This window comes from Pezoporus flaviventris, unplaced genomic scaffold, assembly GCF_033815535.1.
Source record: "Pezoporus flaviventris isolate CSIRO_AGI_PZ_B2104156 unplaced genomic scaffold, CSIRO_AGI_Pfla_v1 ptg000001l, whole genome shotgun sequence".
Lineage (NCBI taxonomy): Eukaryota > Metazoa > Chordata > Aves > Psittaciformes > Psittacidae > Pezoporus > Pezoporus flaviventris.
Window position 1 is genome coordinate 29,840,475 of NW_026892549.1, and position 19,764 is coordinate 29,860,238.

General features: G+C 38.2%; 1 protein-coding gene across 1 annotated transcript in view; it reads right to left on the reverse strand.

The window, feature by feature from the left end:
• The window catches only part of SH2D4B (SH2 domain containing 4B), a 60,024-nt gene that overhangs the window by 493 nt on the left and 39,767 nt on the right, over positions 1 to 19,764 (reverse strand). Inside the window, exon 7 of the mRNA XM_061449978.1 lies at positions 3,297 to 3,517. Within this exon, the coding sequence (XP_061305962.1) occupies positions 3,297 to 3,517 (221 nt within the window). The remainder of the gene's footprint in view (positions 1 to 3,296; positions 3,518 to 19,764) is intronic.

Genomic DNA, 19,764 nt, shown 5'->3' on the forward strand with positions numbered 1-19,764 from the left:
ATATCAAAGGTCTAAGCTGTTTCCTATCTTCTGAAAAAAGCAACGGTTAAGAACAAAGACCATCACTCCACTGTAACTGGTAACCAATTATGAATAAATGCTAGATAAAATAAGTACAGGCCATCAAAGGGATTCTGTCAACTATCCATATTCTTCATGCTTTATCTCTTAGTTATGCCAGTAGTAACTTGTGACAGTATCAAACAGTGAAATCAAGCAGTTGGTGTACAAGAAAGGCTGTGATATATACTTCCTGTAAGTTCCTACACTAAAAAGAAACAGCTACAGATGCCTACAAAGGATATTCTCAAGGATTAACAGACATATGCCAGTCCTACTATGCTACTTCCATAGCCATTGCGATGAAAGAAGCTTCCCCAGGCAGACTGAGTGAGAGCTCAATGTTGAGTGCTCCCACATAACAGTAACAGCTTTCTGACTGATTATAGAGAAGTCAAAGATATTAACCTTGCTAGGGTAAAGACAGTCTTTACAAATAGCACCTATTCTTATTAAATACCCACATGGCAAGCCTATCATTTCAGTAATTGATACCAACATGGATAAAAAAAGAAAAACTTACTGGAAAAGTAGAGAACTTGGTCTTTGTACTTATTTCTATGGTAATGATAATGCACTTTTTTTTTTTTTGTAAAGTTTAAGATTTCTAGATGCACCAAATTGAGCCAGAATCCAGAATTATACTGACTAAAATAGCAATCCTTCATCTGAAACTTTAGCTCCAATTTATGGATCTATATGGACCTAACGTTTTCAGAACTTATCCAGTTTCTATCGAAATTCAGTGAAAAATTTGCGGTCTCCTTTCCTCAGAATATGTGGATGCTCCCAGGTGTGGTTCCATCCCAATCACTACCTCAGACTGAGAATAAGTTCAGAAAGTTACGACTCAAATTAAGTGCTTACAAGAAGGTTATGAGGAAGTAAATGTAAAGATTTAACAATGATTTTGGATATGTTATTGCTACTTTCCAACAGTATTTAAATGCAAATAATAAGAGAAAGTGCTCACTTATACCCTCTTCCGTAAGAATTTATTTTCTTCCAGCTAATGGTTAACACCCCCTTGTATCTGTCACCTTAAGTGATCTCTTTTTTTTTTTTTTTTAAATGAAGCAGTGTTAGATGAATAATAATGATAAGCAATTAAAAAAAATAGTTATGCCAGCTGTGTCAGCCATGCTTATTTTCACTGAAAGCAAGAAGGACCCTCAGAGAGGAGCCCATGAAACTTTTGGGGTGGGGAAGTATAATTTTGCCAAAAATAGTACTGAGGAAGCAGCAACTTTTCCAAACAATATAACAATAGATACAAGAGGAAATGTGCCTGCAGCGCAGCCATTTACATAAAGATTTCATAGCTGGTTACAAAAAGGCTTTGGGACACTTGACATTGTACCAGAAAGGGCAGGCAGAAAAGCTTCAAAGAACACCATGCAAGAAACAGGATAAGATACCTTCTGAAGTGATTGCCAAAGAAACCAGTTTTCATACAGCTGTTATCTTCGACAGTTCAAAGAGAATTGTGTGGGGACTTTAAAGGTGAACCGGCTTCTCCTATTGGCTTACTGCAGAGGGAGCTATTAACTATTGTCAGGGGACAGCTAAGAAAAATTTTGCTTTCTTTAAATGTTAGAAACTAAAAGCCATTCTGATTCTGACAAATACTCTGTTACAGTCTGCAAATATGTGTGTTTCTAGTGCTAGGGTGAGCTGTGATGAAAATATGGGAACAGAGCTGGAACAGAGATGGCTGGGATCTGTTGTCACCATCACCCCTCCCCAGAAGTACATGGCATACTACTTTAGCCAGAGCTCCTACATCCAGTGCCTGGTAGCCTGTATTTGGTGTGTTGTATGTGTGCTTTTCTTTCCCTGGAATGGCTCTGGTTACACTCTTTCCAGTTGTACTGGGTCTGTCTGGGATGGAGTTAACTTTCTCCACATCAGTCTGTATGGTGGTATGTTTTGAATTTGTTGCTAAAACAGTGTTGGTTAACACACTAATGTTTTGGCTATTGCTGATCAGGCTTTCTCTTTTTTCCGCTCAGGCTCTGCTGGCAGGGAGTAGGCTGGGAACAAGTGAGAAGTTGTGAGGGGACACGGCCCAGCTGTTTGACCCAAAATGCACAAAAAGATATTCTGTATCATAAAATGTCATGCTCAGTAATAAAAATGGGATAAAGGAAGAAGAAGGAGTGGGGATTGGCTTCCAACATAGTCTTTGAGAGAGAATTTCAGCAAATTAGGGGAGGTTGTATTTTTTTGGTCAGATATGACACCTAGTATCCTCCCATGTGGAAATATAATTTTTGGAAATATAATGTCATAGTAATCTGTGAGGGGACAGTAAAACACTCAAGAGATGTTGCAAACTAGCTGAAATAAAAGAAAGATTTAAAAGAGAAGCAAAATTGAAAGAAAAATAACCACTGTTTAGTGTTTGTGAGACTGAATGCTAAAAAAAAATAAAATCTGTGAAGAAAAAGAGGAGAAAAAAATTCAACAGAATTAGTTTGAAATGAGTGAGAAAAGGATAAAAAAGGAAAGGGACCTTGAAAAGAGAGGATGAAGAGAAATTCTGAGGGTGGCTAAGAAAAAAGCAGAATTAAAACTGCATCTGGGAGAGATGCAACATGTTGGAAACAATCTATCAGAAAGCTGAGTCACAGTCTGGCAACAAGAAACACAAATCAGAGGCAAAATAATTCAAACCCATCTAAAGTCAAAGATGAGTAGTAAACTACTCTTGCAAGATTGTTTTGGGTGATATGGAGTGACCTTTACAACATCCCCAAAAGAGCATCCCTCCATGTTCCCTTCCTTACTGCAGGGCCCCACTCCTTTGCTTTTGCACATTCAAAGTGCATCACATCAAAGTTTGGGAAAATGCTGAAATTTCATCAAAAGACCTTTGTATGGTATTTCCAATCCAATTTTGCACAGCAAAGACGCTGCAAATGTTAGCTGTGTCAATCCTTATTAGCCCATTTTTAGCCCAGGAGAGCGCACATTGTGGAAGAATCTGCTTAGAAAGGGATGCAAATACATGTTGAAGCATTTGACTGAATGGTAAAAGCCTTCTGATTCATTGCAACAAAGACACAAACTAGAAATGTTACTAGAAATGCCAGGCTAACTGCAGAATATATACATATATTCTTTCCTCCACTGTGGTTGCTACTGGTTTCCAATGTGGTTTCAAATTACATGGCTCCTCTCTAAATTATTAATCTGTTCCACTCAGCTATTGATCTCTACCTAGCAAGTGTTACCTTGTGAAAATCAATAAGATCTGTCAGTGTTGCATGTCGGTTTGGATCTACCCCCAAGAAGCTGTAGAAATCCCCCGAAGCATCAACGAGGAAGTGTTTGAACCCACTTTGCTGGCGATAAGACAATGCATAGCCCCAGATTTTCTCACTGACTCGCACCAGGAATGTTCCTTCAGATTTATTCATCAACAACTCTTCTGCCTCCTGGCGGCTGATAATGCCTGGCAAGAAAAAAAACCGCACAAAAACTACAGTTATGCAGATAGCAGTCAGAGTAAATCACATGCAACAAATACAGAGCAGAAGTGAAATTCAAATGGCATAACTTCTGAAGATTGAAATGTTTATAGGAGGAGTCAGAGCTATGGAGACAATGTTTATGCCATTTGTTTCTGAAGAATAGTAAAAGGGTTTTGATGGAGTCTGGTGGGATATGCTTTTAAATTGTCTGATTCAGAATTGCTTACTGCTTTTACAAAGGAAGTGCATAAATGCAACCGGCCTATCAGACTAACAAATTCTGTACATGGGATCATTTAGCAGACTAGCATAGTTTGGCATTGCAATTTGAATTTGCAGTAAACTGCTGGTATTTGCAGTTGTGTTGCCGTATATCTGACTTGTTGACTTACAACTGTTTTATAGGTCCTAGAGAAAGAACATAAAGCAAGTGCCAGGAGAAAAAGCATTTGTCTGCTTTTGTACATCCCTACACATATGTGTCCATAGATGCATATAAATAAATTGGAACACGAAATAAAATCCTGCAACTAACAGAGCTGCTGAGAGAGATGAGCATGTTAGATTACTTATTCACAAGCTTGCATTTCTAGGAAACATTGTCACAGAGGAAAACAAGAAACAAAGCAAGCTCATAGCCCTTTCCTTCTGGGACCTTTCAGGCTTAATATGAGAGAAAGAGTCTTCTCTAATTAAAAACTGTAGCCATGAGCTAAAGCAACAGAAATATTGAATATTGTATTTGTCAACCAGAAGTGACAAATTCAAACAAATTCTTTATTCATAATGAATAATGAGTTATGTACCTTGCTCTGGGACAAGAGAAGACAAAATTAATTGGGGCTCCTTGCAGTCTGTAACTATCATCCTGTGGTAATTTTCTCTAGGAGCCAACTTATTTCTCTGGACAAACTCAACCAGTTTGATCAAATCAACCAGGGAACAAAGTCTTCCCCATAACCTGGACACCAAGTCCAGGTGAATTAATTTATAGGTGAATTAATTCCTTTACTGTATGACAAATACATTTGTCAGGGCAAAGAAGGATCACAAATTTAGAATTTCAGAGTAAGCAAGAGAAAAAGTTTAACAGGAGTAGAACTTTCAAGAATTTTCCCATTTTATGCTTCTGTGTTAGAAGAATCTTCATCTCTCTTTTCCTTCCTGATCCCTGGATGCAGCACAGAAGTTGCTGGTACTTCTGCCTGCAAACAGGGTATAGCAGATAAACCCTATTCTGATCACACTCCATGTAAAAGGTGTGATCAGAATTGCACCCAGTACTGAACCAGGTCCATCCACCTAGAGACCCTGGTTCAAATTTGCCTTGTAGGCCTAGAGGACAGTAAGCTCGTCTCTCATCATTATCTGTGAAATACCAGATGCTCACTTTAATCAGGAACAGATGTTGAATTAGGCCATCCTGAATGTGAACATGGCACAAATGTCAATAAATAATACATGTACATGTTCCAAAGTTACTCTCTGTGAAGCTAAACTTTCTTGAAACAATATAATACTGCTTGTTATTGTAGAAGCTTACACATGTCCTAGTGAGAGTTCCATGGAGTCCAGGTACTGAAAAGCCACACTGGTGTAGAATAATAATAACCACATCCCAGGGATTACCAGTTTGTACAAAGAAGTACCTACCTGAAGAAACAAAGTTTGGGATGCTTTAATTAAGCCCACAAGGAAAATTATGCCTCTGGGAGACATAGGAAGGAACTGAGGAGATCTAGGTCCTAAAAGCAAGCACTGTGTGATGTTAAGAAACAAAGAAAAACATCTCTTTCTTTCAGTTTTTGCCTACTTTGAGACAATAAATTCCTTTTACAGTTTTACTTGGTGCAATGAGGAACACAACAAGGGCTCAATCTCAGTGGGGCTCAAAGGTCCTTCCTGAAATATCTTCAGTAATTATTAAGACGAAACATACACATATATACTCTGCTGAATAAGGTAAATTTTCTGGAGGATATTGCATCATTTTTGCACCAGAAATGCAAAACAGGCAGCAATCATGCAAACATAAGCTTTTGTTTAGAAACAGCAGGCAATGGCTCAGCCAATAGTGTCAATTGCTGCACCTTGCAAAACTAAAATCAGTTTTATTGGAGGCATTCCAAGATTAATTGTTTAAAATTCTTGAACTCTGTTCAAATGAAAAGGCAGTACTAATATGAATCCATATGATACGGCATATTATGTGAAGCTGTATCACTAGGATCCCAATACTAGGTGCCCTGTACCAAGAATTACACAAAAATTGATTCTGAAATCAGACTATTTGTTAATCCACTCTTCTCCCAAATTGCCTTAGTTTAAATATACAATGAAAGGTTTCATTAGTGATTATAATACCTACTTCCTTGTTAAATCTCTGCTAGAAATACATGTAGACAAGCCACACTAACAAGCTCAGAGCATTTAATGATACAGGAAAGGATAAACAATTCCATTACCAGCAAATGCGACATTAATTCCAATAATCAATATTTATACTGTAATTCTAGATTGAAACCATGCTGTTAAATTTTGAGATAGGAATTGGATGCTGTTACAACTACCCCTTCTCTAAGCAGTGTCAGAATTGTCATGCAGCCCTGCTAGGGAATGAGGTGGTATAGACAATTTGTCACTTAAAAAATAAAGGGTTTGTAAAAAAACAGAGTTGCAAAAAAGAAGGGTTGTATTATATGGTGAACATTATTCTTAGGATGTTTCTCGGGTTAGAATGACCATCACTATCAGCCATATAATACAAAATTCATTTAGCACCAATTAATTCAATGCTAAACAATCTGTTCACCTGCTTTCAACTCCCACCAGTAGAACTAAACCACTGCAGGCTTCCACGTGATGTTATATGCTTTGCCAGACCTTATTTTTATTCTGGGCACTTTATATCATTGAGTAGATGAGAAATGCTACATTGCTCACAGCTAAGTTCTTTTCTGCTTTAATTCTCTTTTCTGCTAAAATGGTGTAATAAATTATCAGCCAGCTGTTTTCTTCCCTTTTTCTCTCCTGATTCTGTTAACAGCTCATGAGAAACCATCTCTCTCTACCACCTCCTCCCTCTCTCTGCCTCCCAGTTATTTTATTTCTGGTTCAATGTTTTAGTGTGTGGTGTTTGCAGCAATGAAAGTCTCCCTTCACCCTTTAGAAAACGGTATGCTGTTCTCAAGACAACTAGAAAAAGAGTGGCACTGTTCACTCCTGAGACAGCTGTAGGGAAATACACAACATCTGAGAAAGCCCTACATGAGCACTGAAAACTTTGAACTGAAGTCAGGAAACTTTGGTTTCCCAGGGCTCTGGTAAGAGGTTTAGAATCACTGATGCTCTTATCTGTGCTCGTTAGGATATTAATTGGAAATATTATCTCAAAAAAGAAACCACTGATGCTTTGAAAGCTAATTTTCCCCTCTCACTAATCCTTGCTAATCGCTTAAAAAAAAAAAAGGAAAAGAAAAAAAGAGGCAACATCTTCACTTGATATAAAGCAATGCTGTCTTAAACAAAAGCAGTAATCCTGTAATGTCAGCACAACTCTGCAAACCAGTCATTCAAATAAATACATCACAATTAATCAACCTATCATCAGTATCATTATTTTAACCCATCATGTGGCCATATACACATATACTGAGTATTTGGATAGCAGTTAGCAACCCCACTGAAACTCCCTTACATCTTCTACCTGTCATGCTAAACAATTTCTCTGAGTGTACAAACTGCTGTTGTCTATAACAAACTGTGAAAGGACAGTAGGATTTTTTTGATCCTCTGGGAGAGGATCAAAGGAGTAACTAGCTCCTCTGAAAAGCATGGAAACCCATCAGTTGGTTTGAGTTTTAGGCCCCCCTCCCAGATTCACAGTATGCATCTATCATGTTGTATGCGTCTACCTGTCCATTCTACTTTTGCAATGTTCATTAACGTAAGTCATTAAGATATTAAGTTAAATGTTAATATACATTTTATAATGCATATTAACATTTTGGATTCCTAGCAAGAAAGTAACATTTTGGAAGACAGTTATTTCAAATCACAGGCCATTCATCATCAACTGACACGTTCCTCATTAACATCTTCGTTTTTAAATACAGTGCCTGTAATGACAATTTGTGGATGACAGTCAATTCTTAACATTTTGTTGTAATTATGGTCTTTTTACTGCTACCAATCTTCAATTAACTGCTCCAAAAAAGGAAAAAGAACATCCTAACATTTAGGGTATGTTAAGCCCACATGGAAACTAGAGAGTCCATTATAAACTTAGTGGGCACAGCTAAGAAATCTTGATACTGCCTTCCAAGTTTACAGCAGCCTCAATAGCAGAAAATGCTATTCTGAAATATTATAAGATGACACTTCAGCTTCCCACTCTTCTCTCAGCATTATCCTACCTACATCCTTGACTGAAACTCCAGAGATGAAATACAGAAATATTTGCTAAGAGAATGCCATAACAAGCACGAATTCAAACTAGAAAAGCTGATAAACTTTGCCAGCAAGGCAGGACTATGTATTAGAAGACTAAAGTTGTTTTTTTATTATGCAGATAAAATTACATCATGTCCATTGTTGTCATCTACTTGTGGTCTAATGTGCCACATGTAATAACAATGTCAATACATAAAGATAATTTGGCCTTTAATGATTGTTATATTTTTTAAATGGATATGTGCATTTATGTATGCCAAGAGGCCGACTAAGGCTGGAGGGACAGCAGGTACAAACACAGCCTAGAAGCATTCATTTACCCTCCTGCAATAGAAGCTATTTGTTTAGTCAGTGTTTTCTCTTTTCATATTTTTTCATTAGACTGATCTCAAACACTCTAGTGCATGAGGCTTTATTTACAGAGCAAAAGCATCACAAATACTGGCATGAATAAATAGTAATGAGAGCATTCATGCCAAAAGCGTTCTCATGACCATTATGAAAAGCCTTCTATTTCACAAAATTGATTTGTTGAATAATTATGAATATACACAGGTAATCAATGAAGAGGAAAGAGACTCATCCTGTTTATACAACTTAAGACATCTAGCCAGGGAAGTGTGTGATTTAGGTCACCAATCAAAACTAGGATCCAAAACACAGAGAAGCCAATACCAGCATCTCTTCTGTTTTCAACAGAATTAGATCAAAGCCCATGTGAATACAAATATTCCTAGCCATCGTTACGTGAATAATTCATATGCTAAAGGTCATACAAATGCATTACACCTAGAGCAAGTGTAAGTAATAAATAAATGAGTAAATACAAGGAATTATGAAGAATTAGGAGATAACTCCCAAATAATGTAAAGGACTATGTTTGTCCAATTATACAGGCAGATCTAAGTAGCAATTTGAAAGACAGTTATAAAATGGCACAAGGGTTAAAAGGATCAGTTTTCTAAGCACTAGCCAATCCCTTCCAACTTTTGGAACTGAAGAACTAAGCTAGACAGACATACTACTATAACTACACCATTTGGAATGTTTCTCAAAAGAAAATAAACAAGCAAATATTCAAAAAGTTTCCAGATAAATTTCCTCTATGACTTACTTTGAGAATCAAAAGTTGGATTACCTTGCAAAAAAGCTTAAATAAATTTCAGACAGTGGCTATAAAAGCCTGAAAATAAATATGGATTGAGCAGATATTTTGTCTTGGGTACTTTTAATTAAAAGAAAAATGTTCCAGTTTGAGAAGGAGAAAACACATTACAGGTTTTTCTGCATACATCACTATAATAATAAAAATCACGTAGTTGGAATTAAAGACCCAACCCACTTGGGACCAAAATACGATTAAAGGCAATCAGTTTTGAAAGAAATAATCAGAAATGTAAACAGAAATTCAGAAGGGATTAATCCAACTGCAGCCAGTGTGTTTTCAGAAGAGCTGACAGCCTGTGATAGCATGCCAGCATTAACATAAATCACTGTCAGGAAGTACAAAAGCAGCTTGTAAGAACACTGGTCTGTGAACCTAATGGAGGGGGTCATAGATTTCAGAGTCCACAGCAAAGGAAGATATACATGAGGAATAAACACAAACTAAGATGAAAGCTGAAGCTGGGGAACTAAGGTTCAGAATAAATCTGACCTTTTTATCATCCCATAAGGTGGGACAATAAAGGCTTGAAACAAATCTTTGAATGCATGATACTAGAAACCAGCTCTGGTTTAGGAGAAGGTGAAAAATCCAGCTCCTTCAACCACTCAGAAAGATCAAAAGCATTAAAGAATGGAAGATGAAGTGATTGCTTCCCTGCAGTGCAAGAACTAGAACAGCTATAGTTTACGCTCTCAAGGAAAAGTAGTTTCTACATCACTCAAAGCAATAGTTTCCTCAGGCTGTTTTTTTTTCAGTTCTCTTCCACGGGCGCAAGTCTATACGTGGACTCTTAAGCTGAGAACATACTTGTGGTTGTTCATTGGGAAGGACACAATTAATTCACAAAACTGTGATGTTTAGTCTGAATATATTATGAGAAAACCAATGCTGTGTATAATTTATAGATCACTGCTATCAGTTATGGTGGTTTATGGACTGATCTGCAACTTAGAGCTAAAGGATAATGTACATATCTAGGTCACACCTTCTCATTTTTCCAGGTGTTACAGCAGGAGTAGCATGCACAGTTGAATACATGCATAAATATTTGCAGGAGTAGGCTTTTTCAGTGTGCCACTATTAAAAAGGTTTCATTCTCTCCTTCCTTTTAGTCACAATACTTTTTTGGTGCAACAAAACAAGTAATGAAAAGAGAAGATCAATAGCATTCTGTGAGAAAAGCTATGGCAGAGAGATAACAATAGCTCTGCCTATGCTATTTCAGAATAGAAGCATTAAAGAGTGCAAAGCAAAGCAAGGGAGTAAATCAAAGACTGCTGGTAACAGAAACAAAGCTGTTGAAGCTATTTATCATCTGCTTTTAAGGCAGGATAAACTCCCATGGGACTAGATCTTCAAAAGAGTTCTGTTCCCATTTAGGCATTGAAATAAATGGCCATGCTTAAAAAAAAAAAAAAAAAAAAAAAGAAGCTGCACAATGACTGAGGTTTTGTGGTTGGGTTTTATTTTTTCCAAAACCTGGCCAAAAGTGTCACAGCAAGAGCCCAAGAGCTGAATTCCTATGAAATGCTTTTCCTTCTTACAGATGGTGAGAATGTAGATACTTCATGCTGTGATGCATGTTTGTAATCTGATATAAGTCCAAGTAAATAGTTCAGTATCCATAAATATTACTAAGGGACTATAGGCCTCTGTGCTGATAATAGGGAGAAAATGTGCAATAGGTTACAAAAAGCAGAACCTAAAATACAAGTAAATAAACTAAAACCTCCCTGTCTGCACGTAAGTGCAATGGGAAGCAAAGCTTGGATGCATTTAAAAATCAACAGGTAAAATGCATATTTGAAATACAGTGGCCATGTCACAGATAAGGTTATCTGAGTACTCAGTGGTCAGTACAGGGCTGGCCTTCTCCCAGAGCTGCACAGACAAAGTGAAGTGACACTGGTTAGAGAGTCTGGAGAAATCTTTCTTTGTTCCACATTCACCTCTTTCTGTGCAAGCTCAGGAACAAAGCATGCAGCATTCCATACCTAAGATAGAGATAGATCTGTGCTTTTGAAAGGTAAGCAGGAGTCCATTACCCATTCTTCACCATTCCTCTCCTTTGTCACTATCCTGGTACATTTAAGATACATGCCACATTGGGAAAAATCACACCAGTGAATTTCAGCTATCTCACCAGCAGGCATTGCTCAGTATAGAAAGCATCCTCTGGGCTACAAACAGAAATATATAGAAAACAAAGGCCCAGAGGAATAATGCTTTTCTAGTGGCAAGAAATCCCTTCAGGCAAGGATGAGGTGTACTGATAATATACCATGCCCTAAACAAGCTCTTCTTGAAGACTTATGTGGTGCATAGAACTATCTTATGCACAGGAGAAATTCACCAAGGAAAAGCATCATATATAAAAAAATATAGGCCTCTCTGGTGGTATTTTGTATTTTGGTGGGTTTTGTGTTTTGTTTGCTTTCGTTGCTATTGTGGTTTTGGTTTGTTTTTAATAATATGTAGTAATCTCTCTGTTCTGTCAGCATAAAGCTGTTCTAAGAATAAAAAAAAAATCAGACCTCAAAAGGTTTCTCAATTCCCTAAGGCTGAGATTCCTTAAAGCAATTAAAAACCTACTGAAATTCTGAAGGAAATGGGTGCCTTACTCCCCTGGGTATCTTTGAAAATGCTACCTAAAGGAGTAATACAGCTATAATGAGTATTTTTCTTCAGGTTTACAGAAAATCAGATGTGCTACATCCATTGTCGCTAGTGTGGCTTACAGTTAATTCCCTAAGCACCCTGCAGAAAATATACCCCTTAATTGTCTCTTTTAAAGTTCATTCTATATCCAAACTATCAAGTACTGTAAAAACCCTTTATACCCACTGTCGAAATATTTACACCATATTCACTAAGGAGCAGTGCAGCACAAAAAGATAGGTCTGAATCCACCATGGGTATAATAGAGCTATAAATTTTTCTGCTAATGCCTCCTCAAAGCATAGTGTTGATTTCTTTCTTTCCTTCAAGATCAGCCTAGACTGCATTAGCCATGAGGAAAACAAAGATTCCAGACTAGCTCTCCTCTTGGTACATTGTTAATTGTCACATATGACGGGAGAAATGTGGCACAAAAGACCTTTAACCTTTTATCTCAGGTATATATGTCTTGATTATTTTTTTATAAAGATGGATCCTTCTGCCCTGAAATCTCTCAATAAGCCTCTTTAATTTTTCTGAGGTTTATCATCTGAACAGCTTCTGAAAAAAGCATTTTAAAAAATGGAACAGTTAACCATTCCATTTTCAGTGGTTTCTCAGACTGCCTTCTCTGAGTGTAGTATACCATGCATGATCAGTAAATTGAAAGAAATTGAGGGGCAAGAATATTTCATATTGTATTGTTTTCACTGACTACAATTGGAAGCTTCTATGGCCTAGTGAAGTCAGTTGAAGATTAACATGGATGTTCCAAGCACCTAAATAGGATGCCTTACATAAACAGTACAAATATTCTTGATAATGATGTTTTTTACTTTGATGATAGGATGACTGGATAATAAGAAAGTGATTGCTTTAAAAAAAAAAAAAAAAAAAAAATCAGTAAATACTTCCAGGCCTATATAGGCATCCTAAATGCTGTTACAGATAGTTGACATTTCCTGCAAATAGCATGGAAAGGAGAGGTACTCATAAGGATTGTCTGCAAACTCCAAATATGAAACAAACATGCTTTGAGAAAATATCAGTACACTAATCCAAATAGTCAATTTTGTTACAAATATTATTCCTGTAGGATGCATTCACATTCTTACAGTACAGATGAGATCAAATTTTTATTTCTTTTATGTGTGAAAAAGATAGCCAACTATACAGACTATCAATCAGCTCTTGTGATAGATGCGTTACGTGACACATGCAAAGTAGATATTAAAACCTTACTGGATCTTCCAAAACATTAAAATCTGCTTAATCAGTAACGCATGCTGAAATACCCTTCCAAAGCAGCCTGACAGGGTTAGAAATAGTACAGTGGTGTAACACATAACCTACTGCAGAGCAAAGTAGCCGATGTAAGCTCTGATCCTAGTCCAGGCAAAGAGAAACACAGCAGTTCTGGTACAATAGTCACTGATACTGTGTTTTGTGTGAAAATTGAAAAGCATGGCAGGTTTTTTTGAATGTTAGTGGCCAGTATTCACCATCCTTTCTCCAGGCAGACCAAATATTGGCATTCAGTCAGTCTTGGTCTTGCAAACAACAGAGAATAAAGAAAGGGAAATTCTAGCTTGTGGGCATCGATTGCAAGCACTTCGTATCCACTTCACTTGTTTACATTACTCACCCTGTTACTTATTTAAATCCTCAAATATTGCTGAATTTGAAAATGAGAGAGAAAATCTTCTGGTATGCAAATAAGATCTAAATCAAAGAACAAAATGAGAAAGTTGATCTGTGAGAAAGAGGATAAGAGTGCAAAATCCCTCCTGGGATCTATATGTATTTTCGTAACTCCAGCCATCATAAGTCCTTGTTTCTTCGAAATACTTCTAAGGGCAGCATGGACATTAAAAACCATGGAAGTCTGAGCTTTTGCCAAACCAACTGCACAATGCAAAATAAAGCCCACAGTGAGATATTTGTTTGCTTTAGATTTCTGTGAAAAGGCAAACTGGAAGAATTGGTTAAAGGTAGCCTCTTTGTAGACCTTTCCTGACTTTGTAGAACCCATTCTGAGGCAACAATGCCAGGTGACACTCCAGAGGGAACACATGAACCAAAGACAAGAACAGCTACTCAATAGCTTTGGCTAGGATGACATTCCTGCAGAGGCATGTTTTCAAAGAGCCTATTACTGGCTGATGGATAGTTGCTGATGGAGAGTGGGAAGGTATAGTTTGGAACACACAGAAACTGAAAGAAGTTTGTAAGGTTGGAGGGAATTCTTTCTTGAATAAAGGGCTTCTTTAAAAAAGAATTTAAAGAAATAGTCATTTAAAATTAGAAATTATTTTCAATTCAAACTCATCAATTGCTGGACACTTCAACTGCTGAAAGCATTGGCATTAGAATCAGATTTGAGTGCAAGTTCTCTGATTTGCCATGCAAGCAGCATTTGGAACTCAAACCTTTACGAACCTGCTAACTTAGTGAGTGTAAATGTTACCATTTCGCACTTTCTGCAAGGGGAAGACAAGTAGGAAAAATTGCATTAAAACTACTGCCAGTTTCAAAGAGTGCTTTTGAAATAAAACATGTCAGATCTTGATCAGCTTGCTGCTTCTCCCTTCACTCAAGTGTATATATGAACATTTAACCACAACAATTTTCTTTAAAAACCAGTGCCGGAAGAAATGCTTGTACTTGCAAATCAACACGTGTTTAATCTCAACAAGACAGTCAAGTCAAGCACGAAAGTTCTACCTAGAAGGATAAATGATGCAATCCTTTAAACCAGCATACATAATTTACTAGCTCTGAAATAAGCATTTCTGACTGGAGTGTGGAATACTTCACAAAACATGCAATCCCATAAGAACTATTTAAAAAAATAAATGATAATATATTTGTTTTAGCACCAGCACATTTTAATATACTGATGCTTCTTTAGGAGCAAGAAGTTTCTTTCAGTCCTCAAAAAATCTTGACATAAGAAAAACACAATATGCTAAAACCAATTATATATGGTTCCACTTACAGTACTGATATATAAATCATTTTCGATGCTTCTGAACTGTGAATATATGAATGCTTAGGCAAACAACCATTTTTGTTTGCAAATGCAGACTGGATCCTGTGCGTAACCATCCCCTCCTCTCATAATATGGCCACATTTAAGGGTGTATAGAACAGGGAACAATAATACATGTTCATTAAAAAAGCCCACTGTGATTCCCCCCCCCATTTGTATGACCTGTCATGAATATACCATTTCTAGAGGAAAATGATATTTAATTAAGTGCCTGTGAAATTCCTAATGTGTAGGCTGTGACTACGATTTACATTTTACTGAATATACCATATAACGAATCAAGAAACTCTGGCAGAACAGTTAGGGCCTGATTTGCTTTTGCCTAGTATATTGTGCAGTCACTTATTCTGCGATAGTTTTGTGATCTGTTACACTAATTTTTGCATCATGTAATTGAGTACAGAAAATACAGAACATTAAAAAATCAGGTTGTCTACACAGACTGGACTAAGACAACTGTCTGCCAAAAAGCTTTCTAATTAATAGTAACAAATTACTGAGAATTATAATATGCTACGATTTTATTTCAAAACAAGTAAGACACCAACATTAAGTCCTAACGCAGTTTTCCTGTGCCATTATTGCCATATCTGTAAGTACCTATGAAGCATAGCCACTGGATATACTAAAAAAGTAACAAATTGCTTAGGTACTAGGAAGCTACAGGCAAATTTCATCAAGGCAAGGGAGAAGCAGCAAAATGAACAAGAAGATTCTTAAATTATGAGTCAATTGCACTGGAGGCTGCATGATGCAGAAATTGACTATAAAAAAGACAAACAAAACCAAAACAGCCCAGTCTATATCACCACATTTTATGGGTACTTCTGCCTTTATCAGAGTATCTCCAAAACCCATGCAAAAAAAATACAGCAAAGAAAAACAGCTCTTTCAGTCGTGAGCTAAATTGTAAAAAGCCTGCTATTTTCTTGGGCATTCTTTCCTTCTCTATATTGCCATAAAGCTCATTGACATGTCTCGCACAAAAGCAGTATATTTTCTTCATTACAAAACCAAAACACATTAAAGAATATCTTCAATTCATACTTAAGTTTCCCACATTTTTTGTGAATGAAAATAAAGCCCAGCATTTCAAATTTGGACTTAGAAACTGAACTTACTGTCTTTATTAGAGGGTTGATGTATTTTATTTGTGTGCAATAAAGCAACCAAAATTATCGACTAAGCTTCAGGCAATCAGGAAACATACCCTAGTCATATTTAGAATAAAACTTAAAAAAAAATAAATGAGATGTACTGAAACAAAGCACATCTTAAGAATACCTGAAAAGCAGTGATTATGTTAGTGGTAGAAAAAGGAAGACAACTGATTTGTCTTTAGGCTAGCAGATGTCACTGGTATTTCTATGGGTCCAAACAGTTTTCTATATGATGAAAGAAAAACAATATTTAATAAATACCTACTGAATAAATACAGCAAATTAATATGCAGATCTACAAAAAAAAAAGAAGTTTCACAATTACAACTGTGAAACAGAGAAGTGAGATTTTGACATGAGTAAGGACTATTAGGTATTCAAAACTTGCTTGTATGTAAACTGAAAACCAAATCTCTTCATATATCCATACTTAGTTTTATGGAAATGTCAAGTTTGTATGAACAATCATCTTGAATAGTGTAAAACAAAATGCACAACTGTATGGGAAAGGTTTTGTAATTCTACTGGCTAACAAGAGAGAGGTGATATCTAGGCTGATCATGGGTTTGAGCATTTAGAAGGTTCAGAGCCTTCTTCAGGAGTCTTCCTGGTATAATGCTAGTTTAAATGGCTTTATGCTAGTATTGATTTGTCATTCAGTACACTGGGAATGTACTATGAATACAACTTCACTGATTTAGTGGGCTCACTGTAAGAGCATTTGCCCAATAGATGGACACTGAAATGCTCAGAAGTTAATTGAGTTACATGGCAGCAAACAGAATATCACATTACAGCCTCTGACAAGTTGCTAATTTGATAGACTTGCTGATATTTTCCACTGGCCTTTTTGTATTGATGCTGATTTCTACTGATTTCCTATTGATATTCTGCTATTTTAATTTCAATGTGCTTTTTATCTGAGTATACGGAAGTTAGATTTTCATTCTTTGTTGCACCAAACAAGAATCATTAAACCTCTAGTTCAACCTCCAGCTCCATAAGCAGCAAGAGTTGACTTTCTGATTCTGGGGTCCATTTCTGTTGCATGGGGTCCATTCTACATCAGCTTTTTAGAATGTTTTCTAAGGGTTGATGTACATTCCTACCATGAAACCATTAATTTCAGGAAGAACCTAGACCATTGTTATAAATTTGCCGGACAGTTTACAGCTAATTTGACACACTATCATGAATACACTAAGTAGGTATCAGCTGGCAATGGTAATTATATAGTGCAATTGGCTCTGCAAACACCACAACAATTTGTGAGTATAATGTATAATAACTTTTCAGGAGGCTTTAACAATAACATTCTTGATTGTGAATTAGAAGAAAATCAGTTCAATGTATTCTCCATTTGTTTTTAAATATCAAAACCTCCCACCCTTGGTTATTAACCAAAATATGTCACACACTCAAAAATAAGAAATCAACCCTTCCACTTTTTTAGAATCATGGAATAGTTAGGGTTGGAAAGGACCTTAAGATCATCTAGTTCCAACACCCACGCCACAGGCAGGAACACTTCCCACTAAACCATGCCAACCAAGGCTCTGTCCAACCTGGCCTTGAACACCACCAGGGATGGAGCATTCACAACTTCCTTGGGCAACCCACTCCAGTGCCTCACCATCCTCACAGTAAAGAGTTTCTTCCTTATAGCCAATCTAAACTTCCCCTGTTTCAGTTTGAACCTGTTACCCCTTGTCCTGTCACTACAGTCCCTAGTGAAGAGTCCCTCCCCAGAATCCCTATAGGCCCCCTTCAGATACTGGAAGGCTGCTATGAGTCTCCACACGGCCTTCTGTTCTCCAGGCTGAACAGCCCCAACTTTCTCAGCCTGTCTTCATACGGGAGGTGCTCCAGTCCCCTGATCATCCTTGTGGCCCTTCTCCGCACTTGTTCCAACAGTTCCATGTCCTTTTTATGTTGAGGACACCAGAACTGCACACAATACTCCACGTGAGGTCTCACGAGAGCAGAGTAGAGGGGCAGGATCACCTCCTTCGACCTGCTGGTCACGCTCCTTTTGATGCGGCCCAGGATAATGGTTGGCTTTCTGGGCTGCGAGCGCACACTGAAGCCGGCTCATGTTCATTTTCTCATTGACCAACACCCCCAAGTCCTTCTGTGCAGGGCTGCTCTGAATCTCTTCTCTGCCCAACCTGTAGCTGTGCCTGGGATTACTCCGACCCAGGTGTAGGACCTTGCACTTGCCATGGTTAAACCTCATGCGGTTGGCATCAGCCCACCTCACAAGTGTGTCAAGGTCCCTCTGGATGGCATTCCTTCCCTCCAACGTATCAACCGAACCACACAGCTTGGTGTCATCAGCAAACTTGCTGAGGGCGCACTCAATCCCACTGTCCATGTCAGCGACAAAGATGTTGAACAAGACCGGTCCCAACACCGATCCCTGAGGGACACCACTCATTACTGGTCTCCAAATGGACACTGAGCCGTTGATCACAACTCTTTGCGTGCGGCCATCCAGCCAGTTCTTTAGCCACCAAGTGGTCCATCCATCAAATTGATGTCTCTCCAATTTAGAGACAAGGATGTCGTGTGGGACAGTGTTGAATGATTTGCACAAGTCCAGGTAGATGACATCAACTGCTCTACCCCTGTCCATCAGTTCTGTAGCCCCATCCTAGAAGGCCACCAAATTGGTCAGGCAGGATTTCCCCTTAGCGAAGCCATGCTGGCTGTCACCAAGCACCTTGTTGTTTTTCATGTGCCTTAGCATGCCTTCCAGGAGAATCTGCTCCAAGATTTTGCCAGGCACAGAGGTGAGACTGACTGGTCTGTAATTCCCCGCGTCATCCATTTTCCCCTTCTTGAAAATGGGGATTATATTTCCCTTTTTCCAGTCATTGGGAACTTCACCTGACTGCCATGATTTTTCAAATATGGTGGACAATGGCTTAGCAACTTCATTTGCCAGCTCCTTCAGGAAACACAGATGGATCTCATCAGGACCCATGGACTTGTGCACATTCAGGTTCTTAACATGGTCTCGAAACAGATCCTCTCCTACAGTGGGCCCAAGGTCTTCATTTTCACAGTCCCTGCATCTGCCTTGCAAGACTTGGGTGGTGTGGTCAGAGCCTTTGCCAGTGAAGACAGAGGCGAAGAAGTCATTCAGAACCTCAGCCTTATCCAAATCCTGTGTAGCTAGTTCCCCTAATAGCTTCCAGAGGGGGCCTACGTTGTCCCTAATCTGTCTTTTATTCACTATGTACCTACGGAATCCCTTCCTGTTATCTTTTAACATCCCTAGCCAAGTTTAATTCTAACTGGGCCTTAGCTTTCCTACCCTGGTCTCTAGCTTCCTGGACAACATCCCTGTACTCTTCCCAGGCCACCTGTCCTTGCTTCCACCTTTCATAAGCCTCTTTTTTTCCTTCGAATTTTCCTCAGGAGCTCCTTATTCACCCAAGGAGGTCTCCTGGCCCTCCTGCTGCACTTCCTTCTAGTTGGGATGCAACACTCCTGAGCTTGCAGCAGGTGATCCTTGACTATCAACCAACAGTGTTGGGCCCCCCTGCCCTCTAGGGCTATATCCCATGGAACCTTCCTAAGCAGGTTCCTGAAGAGGCCAAAGTCTGCTCTCTTGAAGTCCAGGGCAGTGAGCTTGCTGCACGCTCTTCTCACTGTCCTGAGGATCTCAAATTCGACCATCTCGTGATCGCTGAGTCCAAGGCTGCCCTGGAGCGTCATATTTCCAACCAGCCC